At 33.1% G+C, this 16,284-nt stretch overlaps 2 protein-coding genes across 3 annotated transcripts; one reads left to right on the plus strand and one right to left on the minus strand.

The window, feature by feature from the left end:
- The first annotated feature begins 5,906 nt into the window (after positions 1-5,906).
- Positions 5,907-8,079, plus strand: LOC111446921 (transcription factor bHLH123-like). Of its 2 annotated transcripts, none has more exons than XM_023085848.1 (6): positions 5,907-6,306; positions 6,388-7,027; positions 7,107-7,226; positions 7,317-7,382; positions 7,469-7,528; positions 7,622-8,079. In XM_023085848.1, the coding sequence occupies exons 1-6, from the start codon at positions 6,122-6,124 to the stop codon at positions 7,832-7,834; spliced, it is 1,284 nt and encodes a 427-aa protein (XP_022941616.1). In that variant the 5' UTR covers positions 5,907-6,121; the 3' UTR covers positions 7,835-8,079. The 2 variants fall into 2 exon arrangements, with proteins under 2 accessions (XP_022941616.1, XP_022941615.1); XM_023085847.1 differs by having other exon boundaries at positions 5,911-6,306; positions 7,469-7,534.
- Positions 8,080-10,497: 2,418 nt separating this feature from the next.
- LOC111447224 (probable NAD(P)H dehydrogenase (quinone) FQR1-like 1) lies at positions 10,498-12,964 on the minus strand. The gene is made up of 4 exons (XM_023086268.1): positions 12,837-12,964; positions 11,352-11,445; positions 11,015-11,277; positions 10,498-10,903 (listed from the first exon to the last, which is right to left on the minus strand). Exons 1-4 carry the CDS (start codon positions 12,857-12,859, stop codon positions 10,672-10,674), a joined length of 612 nt encoding a protein of 203 aa, XP_022942036.1. The 5' UTR covers positions 12,860-12,964; the 3' UTR covers positions 10,498-10,671.
- Positions 12,965-16,284: the final 3,320 nt, after the last annotated feature.

Consider the following 16,284-nt stretch of genomic DNA (forward strand, 5'->3'; position numbering starts at 1 on the left):
CTGGTGTATAAACTAATCTTAAAACTTTGAAAGTATGGAATATTCGTACATTTCATAGGATATAAATTAAAATAAAACAAGGTATGGACTCTAGTAGTATTATTATTTAATTTTCACATGAAAAAGAGGTCCCTTAAATATAGCAAGATTATAAGGCACGGATGGGACCCAATGACACATAAATACACAATGAACACAAGAATGTTTCATGGAAGAGGGTCAAGATCCATGTCAACCCCACTAGCTGGAGGAATGAAAGAAAACTAAAACTATAATTATAAATTATAAATCAAATTAAAAAAATATTGAATGAAAAGACAGAAACCCACTATCTATTTAGTCATTCTTTTTAGTATACTTATCATTATCTTGTTTGAAAAGATTCAAATCATTTGAATTACAAGCACAAGTCAATGAAAAGAAAGGTGGTCTTCTGTGGTCCTTACATCTTCAAATCCCATTATCATTCCTTAACATATTTTTTATATAAATAAAAAAACCAAATAAAATTATTTAAGCAATTAAAATGACAAATTCTCATTAATAAATATTTGAGTTATATATATATATATACATAGTCTAGAGGGGTTAGGTGAGGATACTAAGGATTTGGACAGCTCAAACACGACAATAAATTTGTCATTGTCTCTCTCCTGTATTATTAAGCTTACCGTTATAATTTATTCTCTAAAATATAAATATATAACAAACTTAGGGTTAATACCCTTTTTGGGCGGGAAAAAAACTATATAATAAAATGGATTTGTGCAGTCCAAAAAAATAAACAAAGTAAATTGGTGGAAATCTTAGTTGGCTTTGTCGCATTTGGTGGGTGACTAAGTGGCCGTATTATCTAAAAAGACAACCCTAGATCTAAACTATATGATATATATATCTTAATTCAACCTATAAATTCTAGATTTTGAATTATATGTATTTTTAGTATTTATTTTCAAAAAACTGTTGGAGATATTTTTATAAAAAAAGATTGAACAAAAGTCAAAAGCAATGGAAATAGAGGCCATAGAAATTGGTAAGCAGAAGGTTTAGCATTGCCTTAGTCAACCTCAATATTATGTTGGTTGACTTTTCAACAATTGTTATTTTAATATATGCTGACTTAACAAGATGAGATTTGTCCCATTAGACAGTCACTAAAATTTATCCATCACATCACATCATACCTTAATTTACATTCCAACAATTATTACCCCTTCTTCTCAGTGCTTTCTGACATAATCACATTCTAAACACTGAACTTATAAGTAATTAAACACATTAAAACACCTTTCTAAATATCTTACCTATCACTCACAAACATTAATTCGAATATCTCACACACCATATCTTTCTTTCATTTATTGTCTCCCCTATGCTTCAACCTAATAATTTCTCATTCTTTTTTTTTTTCTTCTTAAATTTAAAAATGTTTTAAGAGAAAAGAGAGAGAAAACCGACCCACTACGAGACGTGTTTCACTCTCCCCAGTTTTGTAGGTTGACTTTTTTTTCTTTTTCTTTATTCTCAATAATAATCTAGTAATAGGACAAAAAAATATTCAAATATACCGTGTAACCAGATATTATTCAATAGTTAGAAATATACAAATTGGTAGGTAAAAGTGGTATTTATAAAATTAATAAAAATAATAATAATAAAAAGAAGCAAAATAGTAGAGGTTTTGTTTGATTATTAATAAGATTTGAGTGGGTATTTAAAAATTTAGTTATGGGCTCTTCTTTTGAAACTCACATGGTGACACCCTTCACTCACTTTGGTGTACCCTTTTGTCTCCTCCCTTCCTATGGGTATAATCCACTACTCCCTGCCTATATTTTCTTCTTCTTTATTTATTATTATAATATAAGGTACCTCACCCTTACCACATTCTTACATCACTCTCTTACTCTTTTCCATTATGCTGCATCCCCGGTGACATGGTCACATTATTTATTTTTCGCTTATAACAATGAAGACCGTCCCCACAAATCAACACATTCCTTCCAACATGTTTTATCTTCACTCAAATGTATCGTACGAAGATTGCTAAGAGGTCCCTCAACATAGAATTGCTCCAAGCAAAGCACGTTCAACCATAAAATTCATAATAGAATCACCGAAAAGAAAGATGCATTCAAGGCATTACAAGTGGTATCACTTATTTTCAAGTTAACGTGGAATTGAAAAGTGGAACAAGTGCCAATGAAGACGTTGGGCCTCGAAGAGGGTGGATTGTAAGAGGTGAGATGGGTGATTAATAATGAAACAAATATTCAGTCATTACAAGCTACCATTCAGTATGCATTATTAGTGATTTCTAACTGGCAAACTCTTATTGACATTACTTGATATTCAAATTTTTTAATCTCCAATTTGACTTTGTATGAACATGTGGGTGTGTGTGAACTGAAATGGGTTTTTCAAACTTAGAAAAAAAAAAAAGGCACGATGAGAGAAATAAGTGTGGGTTGAAGGTTGAAAACATTACAAAAACTGTGATCTGTCATAATTTATTTTGTATGGCACTACTCCTTAGTGGGGTTATGATACTCTTATTATTAGAACACCACAGCTTCCCCTTCAAACAAAACCAATATGTTTATGTTGCTTATGATTTGTTCATTCATATTGCCAAATGTTTTGTCGAATCCGCATCAAACTGAAGTGTGATTCACATGTGCGTTGAAGTAATAGCATAGATGTTAGTATGGATGATACACAGAAACAATCCCAAATTGGGATTGATTCTCAAAGTGAGAGAGAGAGAGAGAGAGGGTTTGTTTGGGGAGAATAATGAGAGCATTTTCATTCTTCTTCCATATAATGGCTTCCAATAATAGAACTTGATTTCACTCTTGAATTTGTTTTTCTCTTCACATTTTAAAGCTTGTTCTTGAAATGAGTTTAAAATGGGTTAGTGAATTTCGTGAATGCAAGAAGAGTTAGGTGTATTTGAAGTAAATATCTGGTGAATAGAGCGCTTTCAATATTAGAAGTGTGACGTCTCATGCTCATGATTCAAAATCTAGATTCACTCTCATTCATATATCATCTTTGTTTATTCATGTATCTCTTCTTTACTCGAGTGTACAAGTTCCTTCAAACATATCACTAATATAACTAATATATCTAAAATGAAATATATCGCAAAGTTTGTGCTATTTTTTATTTTTTATAATTTTGCAATAGGCTAAAAAATTGAAGATTATATGTTAAATGAAAATTGACACCAAAATAAGATCTGAAATTAGTATGAGAAAGGTAGCAAATGATCAAGAAGGAAGAATTTTTAATTTAGGGCAGAAAAAAGGGAAATTAAATATATATATTATATACGGAAGAAAGTCATTTTCCTGGCTCTGACTCATATGGTGGGAATGAGAAAGAAAAGAGAGTAGGTCCCACGTGTCTACGCACGCGTGCACGCCGTGTGGACCCAAGTCGTTGACCTTTTCTTTTTCATATTTTTATCTTTTCTTCAAAAATGAGTTAAAATTATATATATTTTTTACTCAAGCAACTCTCCAATTCCTCTCCCACTTGGAGTATTTAAAAATATAAATATAGAGGAGTATTTAAAAATATAGATATAGATGAGTATTTAAAGGGAATATGATTGGGGTCGAGAAAACCATCATCCTTCTAGGTTTGGCTATGAGTTAGCTCACACCCACGTTGTCAACAACGAACAGAAAAAGAAAAGAATACGAATAATTTCATAATTTCATGGTATAAACATCATAGAGAATAGTCGGTATCAAACACAAAATTCGTATTCGTTCCAGCTCAATTTGAAGGTAAAGCAAGGTTAGGGTTTTATAGGTGTAGCAAGGATTTTCCTAAATTTATTGTTTCCAAAAGTAATAAGCACAATTGAATTTGTTTTTGAATAAGTAATATTCTTATATTTGTGATGCATGAAACTGTTTTGGGTAACTTAGTATGGTTTTAATAAATAAAAAAGAAAATATATGATTCAATCTTTCCCCCTATATTNGTATGGATGATACACAGAAACAATCCCAAATTGGGATTGATTCTCAAAGTGAGAGAGAGAGAGAGAGAGGGTTTGTTTGGGGAGAATAATGAGAGCATTTTCATTCTTCTTCCATATAATGGCTTCCAATAATAGAACTTGATTTCACTCTTGAATTTGTTTTTCTCTTCACATTTTAACATATAATGGCTTCCAATAATAGAACTTGATTTCACTCTTGAATTTGTTTTTCTCTTCACATTTTAAAGCTTGTTCTTGAAATGAGTTTAAAATGGGTTAGTGAATTTCGTGAATGCAAGAAGAGTTAGGTGTATTTGAAGTAAATATCTGGTGAATAGAGCGCTTTCAATATTAGAAGTGTGACGTCTCATGCTCATGATTCAAAATCTAGATTCACTCTCATTCATATATCATCTTTGTTTATTCATGTATCTCTTCTTTACTCGAGTGTACAAGTTCCTTCAAACATATCACTAATATAACTAATATATCTAAAATGAAATATATCGCAAAGTTTGTGCTATTTTTTATTTTTTATAATTTTGCAATAGGCTAAAAAATTGAAGATTATATGTTAAATGAAAATTGACACCAAAATAAGATCTGAAATTAGTATGAGAAAGGTAGCAAATGATCAAGAAGGAAGAATTTTTAATTTAGGGCAGAAAAAAGGGAAATTAAATATATATATTATATACGGAAGAAAGTCATTTTCCTGGCTCTGACTCATATGGTGGGAATGAGAAAGAAAAGAGAGTAGGTCCCACGTGTCTACGCACGCGTGCACGCCGTGTGGACCCAAGTCGTTGACCTTTTCTTTTTCATATTTTTATCTTTTCTTCAAAAATGAGTTAAAATTATATATATTTTTTACTCAAGCAACTCTCCAATTCCTCTCCCACTTGGAGTATTTAAAAATATAAATATAGAGGAGTATTTAAAAATATAGATATAGATGAGTATTTAAAGGGAATATGATTGGGGTCGAGAAAACCATCATCCTTCTAGGTTTGGCTATGAGTTAGCTCACACCCACGTTGTCAACAACGAACAGAAAAAGAAAAGAATACGAATAATTTCATAATTTCATGGTATAAACATCATAGAGAATAGTCGGTATCAAACACAAAATTCGTATTCGTTCCAGCTCAATTTGAAGGTAAAGCAAGGTTAGGGTTTTATAGGTGTAGCAAGGATTTTCCTAAATTTATTGTTTCCAAAAGTAATAAGCACAATTGAATTTGTTTTTGAATAAGTAATATTCTTATATTTGTGATGCATGAAACTGTTTTGGGTAACTTAGTATGGTTTTAATAAATAAAAAAGAAAATATATGATTCAATCTTTCCCCCTATATTTTGCTCTTTTTTCCCCTTCCAATTAGGATGATAATTCTAAATTAAGAAGCCTTTTAAGTTTAAAGTTTAATTTTAGAACTTTTATATATATAAAAAAAATGGATTTAAATGGTTAAATTATACCTTTCAACCATATGCTATATTCTTTTTGGTTATTAGATTTCATTCCTACCCATTAATTTCCCTAATTTTCTTTTTTTTTTTTTACTTGCTAATTTCAATATTTCTCGTCATTAATGTAATCAACCTCCATTTCAACCATAATAAGTGCAAGTTTATAATTTTGGTAGGTGAGATGAATTATTATTATTATTTTTAAATACTTTTATATCTCAATCATATACTATTTAAATAAAATAATAAAAAAAAGACGTTATTAATTATTAAAAATAAATCAATAATTACAAGGAATAAATTCCAATAAATTCAAAATATTACCCATGATAAATTTTCAACTTAAAAAGAAAAATAAATAAATAAATAAATAAATCGTCATAATAACGGAATTTAATAAATTCAACTCCAAATTGACCTTTTCCGAGTCTAATCAACTCTCCCTGAAATTGTCAACCACATTTCTTTTTCTTCTGGTTTTAATTTTGTTTATTTTAGTTGCAGTGCAAGCAATATAAATAGCGATATGCCGCGAAGCGTTTTCAATCGTTTTTTTTGTAAATAGAAACTCCACACACAAACACAGAACAAATCCGAAAGAACCAAATCCCAAATCATCAAACTGGGTTTGAGATTCAGAGCTGCAGTAGCCATGGCGGAGGAGTTTCAGAGCTCTGGAAATTGGTGGGACGCCACTAGAAGCCGCTACGAAGCAGGAATATCCCCTTCTTCCTCCGCCATAACTACTTTCGTCGACCACCCCGACTCCGGCGCCGGCGCAGGCGACCCCAATTTGCACATCATGGGCTTGGGCCTCGATTGGAACCAACCCCTCTTGTAAGTGTAATCCCCTTTTGCTTTTTAATTGACGGCGGCTGTGGGTATTATTAATTTTTGTTGTTGTTGTTGTTGGGACAGTCGGGGCGGCGGAGAGAAGGCGGCGGAGAGCAGTTTCCGGTCGATGCTGCAGCCGGATAATATGAATTTGAATATGCAAGAAACAGGGCAACATCACCAACACCAACAACAACAGATTCAATGGATGAGATCGGAGAAGCTATATTCAGGGGAATCTCCAGCGACTGAATTCAAGCCAATAAACAGAGGGTTTTCATTAGATCACCACAACCAGCCTCCGCCACAGTTCAGCCCTTCTCACTACAGCACCGGCGACAGCACCATCACCAGTTTTCCACTCGACACCGCCGCCGCAGCCGCCGCTTTGTACGGAAACTCCACAACACTATTACAAGGCTTATTAGCCGGCGGAGGCAGCGAGCAACAGCAAGTCTCGGGAGCGGGTATGAACTTCCCATACAATACCCATTTCGGAATGAACTCCAGCGAGTTGATGGCGGCAGCATCATGGTCGAACTCCAAAGTACCTCCGTTCTTAAGAAACTCACCACCAAAAGGAGCAGCACCGACGCCACCACAGAGTCAGTTACAGTTTTCTAACAACACAGCATTCTGGAACGCGTCAGACATGAAAGACGCGAGGGCGAGTTATATTCCGGCGTCGTACAACGCTGCAGCCTTGGCGGGAGATAAATCAAAGGTAAAAACAATAAAAAGCAATTGGTTGGGTTATGATTAGGGTTGTGAATAATGATGATTGAAATTGAAATTGGTAACAGAGTAGATCAGAGGGTGGAAAGAAAAGTGGGAATGATCAGAATCAACAACAAACGGGTGGTGGTGGTGGTGCGGTTAAAAGGCCTCGAAATGAAACGGCGCCGGGATTGCCAGCGTTTAAGGTCACTGAACTGAATTGAGTTATAGAGAGATTAGTAAATTGGGAAAAAAGAGGAAAACAGAAGAGATGAAAATGGGGTTGGGTTTTGCAGGTGAGGAAAGAGAAGATGGGGGACAGAATCACTGCGCTCCAACAACTGGTCTCACCTTTCGGAAAGGTAACATCATTACACAAATTAAAATTAATTCAAAATTTATGATAATGAATGATATGAAATGAATGTTTGTGATTTGGTGCCACCAGACTGATACCGCTTCAGTGCTGTCTGAAGCCATTGAATACATAAAGTTCCTCCATGAACAAGTCAGTGTAAGTGCTCACTTATTGTCTTTTTTTTTTTTGTTTTAAACCTTGAAAAACATTATAATTATTTAAAAAAATTAAAAAAAAATCCAGGTATTGAGCACTCCATATTTGAAGAGCGGAGGTGGCGCAGTAGTACAGCAGCAGCAGCAGAAATGGTGCGAGAAAAGGACGGAAGGAGAAGGAAAAGAAGAGGATCTAAGAAGCAGAGGGCTTTGTTTAGTTCCAGTTTCAAGTACATTTCCGGTGACCCACGAAACCACCGTCGATTTCTGGACTCCAAGCTTCGGAGGAACCTTCAGATAAGACACCAAACCCCCTTCCTTATTATCATTATTATTATTATTAATACTCGATTAAAACTAGTACATATCTTATCATAACCCTTCATACCAAATTATTATTATTATTATTATTATTATTATTATTATTATTATTATTATTCCTGGATTTTGATAAGATCACCGGGGGAATGCACGCACTATTCTCCACATCACTGTACTAGTTCTTTCTCAAACACATATATAATATCCATATTTCTTTCTCTCTTTTATTTTTGTGTACTTAACTCAAAATAATTACAAAAGGGTGAAGGAATATTTGTGATATTATTTAGAAAAAACAAAAGTGAAAATAGATTGTGGGGACTGGGAATTTGGATTTCACATCTCACTTTTTTTCTTATTTATTTATTTATTTGGAATATGTTAGTGGAACTCAGAAGCTGGCCCACAAGAAAATGTTATTATTATTAATAACATTTCAAATATTTGACATATTTCACATATTCTTTTCATCCAACGCCCAGAATGAATGGATATACTCCATGGAGGTGTGATTACACGGTGTAAAATGATTTGAAAAGAATAACAATTTAGGGAAAGGCCACGTGTGTTGTAAGAGATTAAAATTATAACTATTTGTCAATTAAATATATTAATGTGCTGTATTTGTGATATTGTAAAGTGGAGGGGTTGAATTAATAGTTAATAATTCTATCTGAATTATGAAAGAAGTGATGATTGAGTATTGTAATAACAAAAACAACTGCAGCTTCTACTGTTCATGTAATTATAGCAACTAAGTTACGGTCATTTCTATAAACAAAACTACTTTTTATCATACTCATTAAACCACATCTATTCCCCCATTATTCTTAGATTTCAAATAATTTTGATTAGTAATAAAGTAAATAATTAAATGTGAGATCCCATAGAGAAACAAAATATTTCTTATAAAAATGTGAAAAACGTTACGCATTTTAAAATTTTGAGGATGATAGCGATGTATACAAAACCACAATGGACAATATTTCTTAGCGGTCGACTTGGACAGTCACAAAGGATATCAAAACCAGACATTGAGCGGTGTACCAGCAAAGACTCTAGTCCCTAAGGGAGATGGATTGTGAAGTCTCGTGTTAGGGAAACAAATAAGATTTAAAACCACGTGGTTCTTTTTTATATTTTTTATTTTGAAATTATTTAAATAAATATCAAATTTTAGTTTTTAGTAACTTCGACATCTCATGCATTTTTTGTCTTTTAGTTTAAAGGTCTAACATGTGAACAAAATACATTTAAATTACTTGATTCATCAAATTATGTGCTTATCTAATAATTAGATTGGTGTTAACCACAGATCTGTAGAACAGTTTTGAATAAAGACAAATTTTGTCCTTATAATGCTAACGTTATTTCAAATTATAAAATTTTCAAAATTTTAAGTATTCAGTAATGAAGATTAAACAATTGAAATATATAAGATATTATTAAATAAATTCTACAAATAATTTGTAATGCCACGTGAGTGAGAAGAAAAGTGTCTTAAATGTTGTTTCTCAACTAAATATTATATAAGAATGATTCTTATTCCTGTAAAATTTAGCTACCATTAGTTTGGTCAACAACATGGATAGACATCACCCATCAAATTTTTATATAAGCTCAAGCATATATGAGTTAACCCATAAAAAATATAAGTAATAACCTATTTGTTTTGTTTTATAACCTGAGAATGTTGTTGCTTAAAGAAAACGAGTTAACTTTATTCCCTATGTGACTGTGGATATAATTATCCAACTGATGTTGTGGGTTTTGTTTTCTTATAAATTATTTATTTCCAACTTGTCTCCGAATAATTCCTTTCACCTGATGCTTAATTGTGTTTAGGGATAATTCCTCGAACAAACAGAAATTAAATGACTAATTAGCATCAACTACTTTCATTCATTCTTTCTTTTTTTTGTAACATAATCCAAATAATCCAAATAAAGAAAAGTGATTATCTATAAAAAAAGAAAATGAAGATCTCAAAGGAAATCTAACAAAAAGCTGAGATTTGAAACAATGATGCTTCCCTAATTTAAATATATGTATATATATATTCTAATTGAGACTAGGTATATGCTGCTAATATAATAAAAATATAGACTTATTTTATATATAAACAATAACCCATTTTAAATTTTTGTTAAGAATTTGATTAAAACAACAATATTTCAATATCAAGTAAAGTATTTAGGGTAAGCAGCAAGGCATATTCAAAACAAGTATTAGTTGGGGCCTCAATGCATAATGAATTATGACCTACTGCCCTACAGTTCCATCCAACCATAATGCATAGCTTCACTCTTCTTTTCCTTTTTCCCTCCATGCTTCATTTTTAGGGTATCAAAGAAATAAAATTATGCTTTCGTAGGTCCCTTTTTTTAATCACTATGTGGGCCTTTGTTTTATCCATGCAAAGATATTAAATTATTGACATATATTTTTTTAATGGACCAAGTTCTAACTTGTTGATGATAAAATATCTTAACCGTTGTTAAGCCATGCTCGACAAAGAAATGGTTGGTAGATCGTGAGTCTTTCCAAAATGACCATTAAGGCTTCGGTCACATTATTGATACAGTTCACGAAACTGCTCTGCAATCAAATGGTCAGGTTAAAAATAGAAAGCTGCTGAGAAAATTTGAAGCTAAATAGCAAGTTTGTATGATTTAAAACAACTCTATTGAGAAGCATACAATAATACAATTCTCATAACCAAACAACTCGATGATTATTGCAAGCAAATACAAATTCGAATGGTGAAAAAATAGGAAATGGATGGATTTTCAAACAGTATCTCTTTTATATTGAAGTCTAGGCAGATCCCTTGAGCTTCTTTGTGATGGTAGCAAGGTACTTTCCTTGGTGGAAGGCTTGCTCCAACTCAAGAGTGGTTGGTTTTCTTGAGCCATCACCTGCGAATGTTCCAGCTCCGTAAGGACTTCCACCTTTAACGTGCTCCATCTCGAACATGCCAGCACCGAAAGTGTAACCAATGGGAACAAATATCATTCCGTGGTGAACCAGCTGAGTGATGGCAGTCAACCTATAGAGATGCATAATTGTTTTCAGCTCAGGAGATTCCTCTTATGGTTGAATTCATATCATTTGGTGTGCTATGTTTATCAAAGTAAAATAAATGATAGGATGAACTTACGCGGTAGTTTCCTGTCCACCTCCCTGGGATCCAGTACTGTAAAAGATACCAGCAGGCTTGCCTGCAAGTTGTTGAGTTCTCCAAAGACCTCCAGTTGCATCCAGAAATGCTTTGAATTGGGCAGCCATCATTCCAAATCTAGTAGGGAAGCCAAAAACTAAACCATCGGCCTCAGGGAGTTCGGTCGGGGTGATAATTGGCACATCACTCTTTGATGGTGCGCTCATCTTGCCAAGGACATCCTCGGTTAATGTTTCCGGTACCTAATAAGAGTTTATCAGGCAAGGAATTGCAGGACGTTATGGGACAAATATCTTGGTGGTTTTTCAGACGTTACCTGCCACAACTTGGCTTCAACACCTTCTACAGACGCTGCCCCCTTCTTAATCTCTTCTGCAAGTCTCTCAACATGTCCGTACATGGAATAGAAACTGTAGCAATAGCAGCAAGTTAATTTTATAACTATAGGAGCCCCGGGTAACACAAAATATCTAGGCACACATTTACATGAATAGAATAACAGTCCAACTTTTTGGAACTCGAGGACACAGTCCCTATTAAATAGATAGTGGTCAAGTAAGGTCGTAACAAAGTCCAAATTACAGCACCAGAATATGACATTATGGGCTCAAGTTTACCATAATTTAATATCATTGTTCTTAAACGTTGCACAAGAGCGGACAAGGAATTCAAACTAATCAATGTGAAAACCAGTGCGCATACATGCCAACACTAGGCTTTAACCCTTAAGAACGAGTTAATCAACACTTTTAAATCAATAGTGCATAAAATCGAAGTTTGAGAGGTAAAGGCGCCTGGAAATTATCCGCATCTGAAGAATAGGAAATAAGCTAAGAAAAAACGTAGATTACATATGTGAGCCAGAGATGGCACTGTTAATAACTACTCAATACAGGGTCATGTTTCTTAACTAGCAGAACTCTGTAGTTTGGCAAGTGTGTACACATTCATATTCCTAAATTTGTTCAATAATTCTAAGAAAACCGCGGACGAGGTGTTCTAAATGGTTTACCAGCAGGGAAAATGTTTGCAAGACAACAAATCTGTTTCAGACTCCAAAGATAAACTAAAACAGATTCCATCATAAAAGATGAAACATTTAAAACTAAAGTAGTCAAACTTTTAGCCATTGTAGAACAGAGTCTCTTGGTAATCCAATTGTTCCTGAACACTGATTCTGAAATATCCGGTGAATCATTGATGAATACAAGACAATCAAGAACCCCTTTAAACATTAAAAATCAATATATTTTGCAAGACTGCAGATAACATGAATGTTCGACCTTTTATTCAGTCGACATTCCTATATTTTGCGTTAATTTCGTTATAAATAACAATGTTAATAAGGGACTAACAGAAATAAATTATTGATTCTATAACATTCCTGGTTAGTTTCGAAAAAGAAAAGGGCAACATAAAATTTCACTACCGAACGAATCCTACAGAATTCATCAGCATAAACATAACACAAAAACACCAAAAATACAATGCAAACGGAACCGGATTTTTTCTTTCTCAACAGCATAGTCAAATGAATCGTAAATCGCAGTGAGATCCACTATATTCAACCAAAATACAAAGAAAACAGGATCTGGAACCAACAATTAATCAAGAAACACCAAAAGATGTCAGGAAAAAAACTGGGAACATGGAAAGGAAGGATGAAATCAAAGAACAAAACGCAAACGAGAAAGCGATCGAAATGCGAAACACAGGCTAAGGACATAAGAGAAAATGGAAACAAATTCATGAAATTGCAAGAAAATAAAAAAGAAAAAGGAGAGCAGAAGTATGCACATACACAATATAGAGTTTGATTGCCATGGAAGCAGAGGGTTTGAGGTCGAATTTTCTGAGCAATGAAATTTTGGTTAATGGGTGAGGGTGATGAAGTTTGCGAAGCAAGGGGGCATATTTATAGGTGCAGGATCCGGTTCGCCCGCTTAATTTTTAAAAACAATAATAATTTGTCTACAATTGTGTGCTTGGATCATCTTTTTCAAATGTATTGGTACTTCTATTTACCATCAAGTTTTCACCGCATTTATTTACCATCAAGTTTTCACCGCATTTATTTACCATCAAGTTTTCACCGCATTTATTTCCCAAAAAAAGAATTATATTAAAATTATTGTAAAAGAACTTTGTTTTTTTCTTCCATTCAAGGAATGATTCTAAAAAAATGTTAACCCAATTAAAGACGTAATTAAGAAATACTAATTCAAGAAATAAACAGAAACGGTGTCGCGTGGAGGAATGAAATTTGAACTCATGAATAATAATGATGGAAGGGTGGTGTCACGCCCTCATCATCGTCACTCCTCCTTACAAATCTCATTGCCTCTGGAACATTCAATTTTTTTTTTCTTTTTTAAGGTTAAGTTGAATTTTTAAAAAATAAAAAAAAAAGTCACATATTGAGACTTTTTTGGTCGGATAAAAAATTAAGGTTACAAGTCAACCCTTCCTAACTTTTAAAATTATTTGAAAATTAAGACTTATTAATGAATATTAAATATTTGAACGTTATAAAATCTTAGTTATTAATATGAATGGTAGATAGGTAAGATTTATTTTAAATAATAAAACAAAAAAATTCAGACAATCAAATCTAAATGTCAACTTATATACGCTCCTCCCTTTTAGTTTGACTTTTGACTACATTTTGTTTTCATTCCCATGTTTTTAAAAATTAAAAAAAAAAAAAAAAAGACTGGACCCAGAATTGTTAAGCTTAATCGAGTCTCTAAAAATAAATATGCATCTTATACGGTTGGTCAAAAGAAGGATGAGAAGTAGACAACATTGTAGGGAAATATTATAGTGAAAAATAAATATATTTACTAAAAGCGATAAATGAGGGAACGAAAATCATGGAGCTATTAAATTAAATATATAATAATTAAGGTCCACCTTACGATCATAATTATTTTTAACACCCATATGGATCGTAGGCGTAAATTGAGATACAAAAATGTGAAGTCAAATTAAGATGTGAAATTAAATAAAATTGACTGGGTTTTGATTCCGCACATGCATTCACACCAATATGAAAATGAGCACAAGGATTTGACGGTCCAGATGTGTTCTTTTAATTAATATACAAATAAATTGATTGAAAATTCTATTTTTTAGAAAGTTTTATTCAAATTTTGATGCGTCATTTTCAAACCAAAAAAAAAATATATATATATTCTCAATAATTCGGTGGGCGTATCTCGTGGAAGGGAATTAACGTGGGTCAACTTCTAGATATGCTGGTCGGCACCTATTTTACGTGATAATACGATGTTAACAATACATCATACGTAATAGCTAAATTTATTTATTTAAAAATCAATTGTATTAAGTTGTTATCGAGACTACGTTGGAGCGAGAGGATGAAATGACAACTAACTATTCAAATATTTTTCAAGAGTAAAAACGTTCGGAGATGAAAGTCCTTAACCAGGGAAGATTGTGATGGTCGAGCTCGTGTAATTTTGTTCGTAACTATTTTTCTACAAATGAAGGATTATATTCAACCTTAATACAATTGATTAGCTTAGTTGAGCTCTTTTGGCTTGTAATGTCGTCTGTGTGGGATCTCTAAGTTTGTCCATTTATGTCTGACAAACAAAAAAAAATTGTAATATATGTGGAAGATTGTTGGAATCCCATATTGTTATATGCACATTAACAAGTGGGCCCACGTGTATGTGCATGGACCATAGGTTGAAATGTATTATGCATTCAACCCCTTGTTGATATTTTCTTAAGTAAAAACAAGAAATCTCTAGTTGATGATGGTTTTTGTTATGGAGACCATGAAATGACATATACTTTTAAATAGTTTCTTTTCACAATTTAATTTAAACATAGGCATTAGTTTATCTAGTTCATATATTCGTGTTTGGGACATCGTTTAAATAATGCAACGGAATTCGAGATTTGTCCTGACATGATCTCTATGGTGGGCTCCCAATCAGCTACCAGAATCAGCCAGAAACACACTTCCTTTTGGAAGGTGTAGGGTCAAACCAGAGTTTTGAGCTTTCCTATATACAACAAACATCTACAGCTCACTTATTAAAGATGGGATGTATTTTCAAAATATCAACAGCCTTCTAACACAATTTCTTCCTATCCACTAATCAAATCAATTTAATTTGTTTGAATCCAATTCAAAAAACAAAAACTTTATAATAATAATAATTCATATCGTTTTTTAAGGTAACGAGACGAGAGATTCAAAACCCTAATTTTATACGACGGTTTGATAAAGGGGTGGAGTTTGAATGTGTGTCGGTCTAATTAGGCTCCACAAGTATTAAAATTGGTGAAAGAAAAAGTACCCACTTCACATGCATATGGCTTCCACAAGCAATTAATGATATGTTTTTGGGTATTGATTTCTTCATTTAGTGGATGCAAGCCGACATCCCCATTTCACACTTAGATTCCCAACTCTCTGCGCACGATGGATCAATCCAGACCCTTTTCACCATTCTTCTTATCATAATTTGTTTTGTTGGATGGATGGATGGACGGACGGACGGTCGGACGGACGGACGGACCCCACCCTATGTATCCCATGCAAATCCTCTTTTCACATCAAACTTAAATGTCTATCATTCCTTGCCGACTTCACATACCAAACTGTTTAATTCATACCGTAACCTCATGCAAACAACGACTCCCTATCCCTATCGTTTTAAATAAAGATTTTTTGCATGAGTTTGGAATCTCTACTTAATGTGTAGTTATCTAAAACGTTCGTTAGGGAGAAGATCATTGATATATAAATAAAAGACACAATCTCTTTAGAGAATTTAAATACAAAGGACAATGACTCCTTCTATAATCTTCTCGTGAATATATTGAAATTAAAAAAGATTTTTTTTTTTTTTTTTTTGGCATTAATGTTATAGGGGAAACTGAAAAACGTGTTCTTCACTCAGCCATAGAAGTTTGAATGAGAAAATCGTACATAAAGGGCTCCAAACTTCGTGGCCTAACAGAACCATATCTTAGTTTCTGTCCTTTTGAAATGGGGTTCGTACATAAAAGGAGACCTCAATTTGATGACTTTCCATTAACATCCATTGGTTAGAAGCAGTGGGACAAGTGGTTGCATTGGAGAGCTGAGAAGAGGTTAACACAACACTTGTTTTGGTGCAACAAAAGGTATGAATTACAGATTCATCATTACTATATATATGGAGTTTCCATGATGTATGTATAAACAGTCTCTTCATGTTGTTGGAAGT

This window comes from Cucurbita moschata, unplaced genomic scaffold (genome assembly GCF_002738365.1).
Source record: "Cucurbita moschata cultivar Rifu unplaced genomic scaffold, Cmos_1.0 Cmo_Scf00009, whole genome shotgun sequence".
NCBI classification, from domain to species: Eukaryota; Viridiplantae; Streptophyta; class Magnoliopsida; order Cucurbitales; family Cucurbitaceae; genus Cucurbita; species Cucurbita moschata.

Excerpts from the sequence above, each read along its gene's own strand:
- LOC111446921 (XM_023085847.1), top strand. The coding sequence starts at position 6,122 with ATGGCGGAGGAGTTTCAGAGCTCTGGAAATTGGTGGGACGCCACTAGA. Across the intron at positions 7,028-7,106 it reads TGGCGGGAGATAAATCAAAG|AGTAGATCAGAGGGTGGAAA; the intron begins GTAAAAACAATA and ends AATTGGTAACAG. Across the intron at positions 7,227-7,316 it reads CGGGATTGCCAGCGTTTAAG|GTGAGGAAAGAGAAGATGGG; the intron begins GTCACTGAACTG and ends TGGGTTTTGCAG.
- LOC111447224 (XM_023086268.1), bottom strand. The coding sequence starts at position 12,859 with ATGGCAATCAAACTCTATATTGT. Across the intron at positions 11,278-11,351 it reads TTGAAGCCAAGTTGTGGCAG|GTACCGGAAACATTAACCGA; the intron begins GTAACGTCTGAA and ends AACTCTTATTAG. Across the intron at positions 10,904-11,014 it reads GGTGGACAGGAAACTACCGC|GTTGACTGCCATCACTCAGC; the intron begins GTAAGTTCATCC and ends GCATCTCTATAG.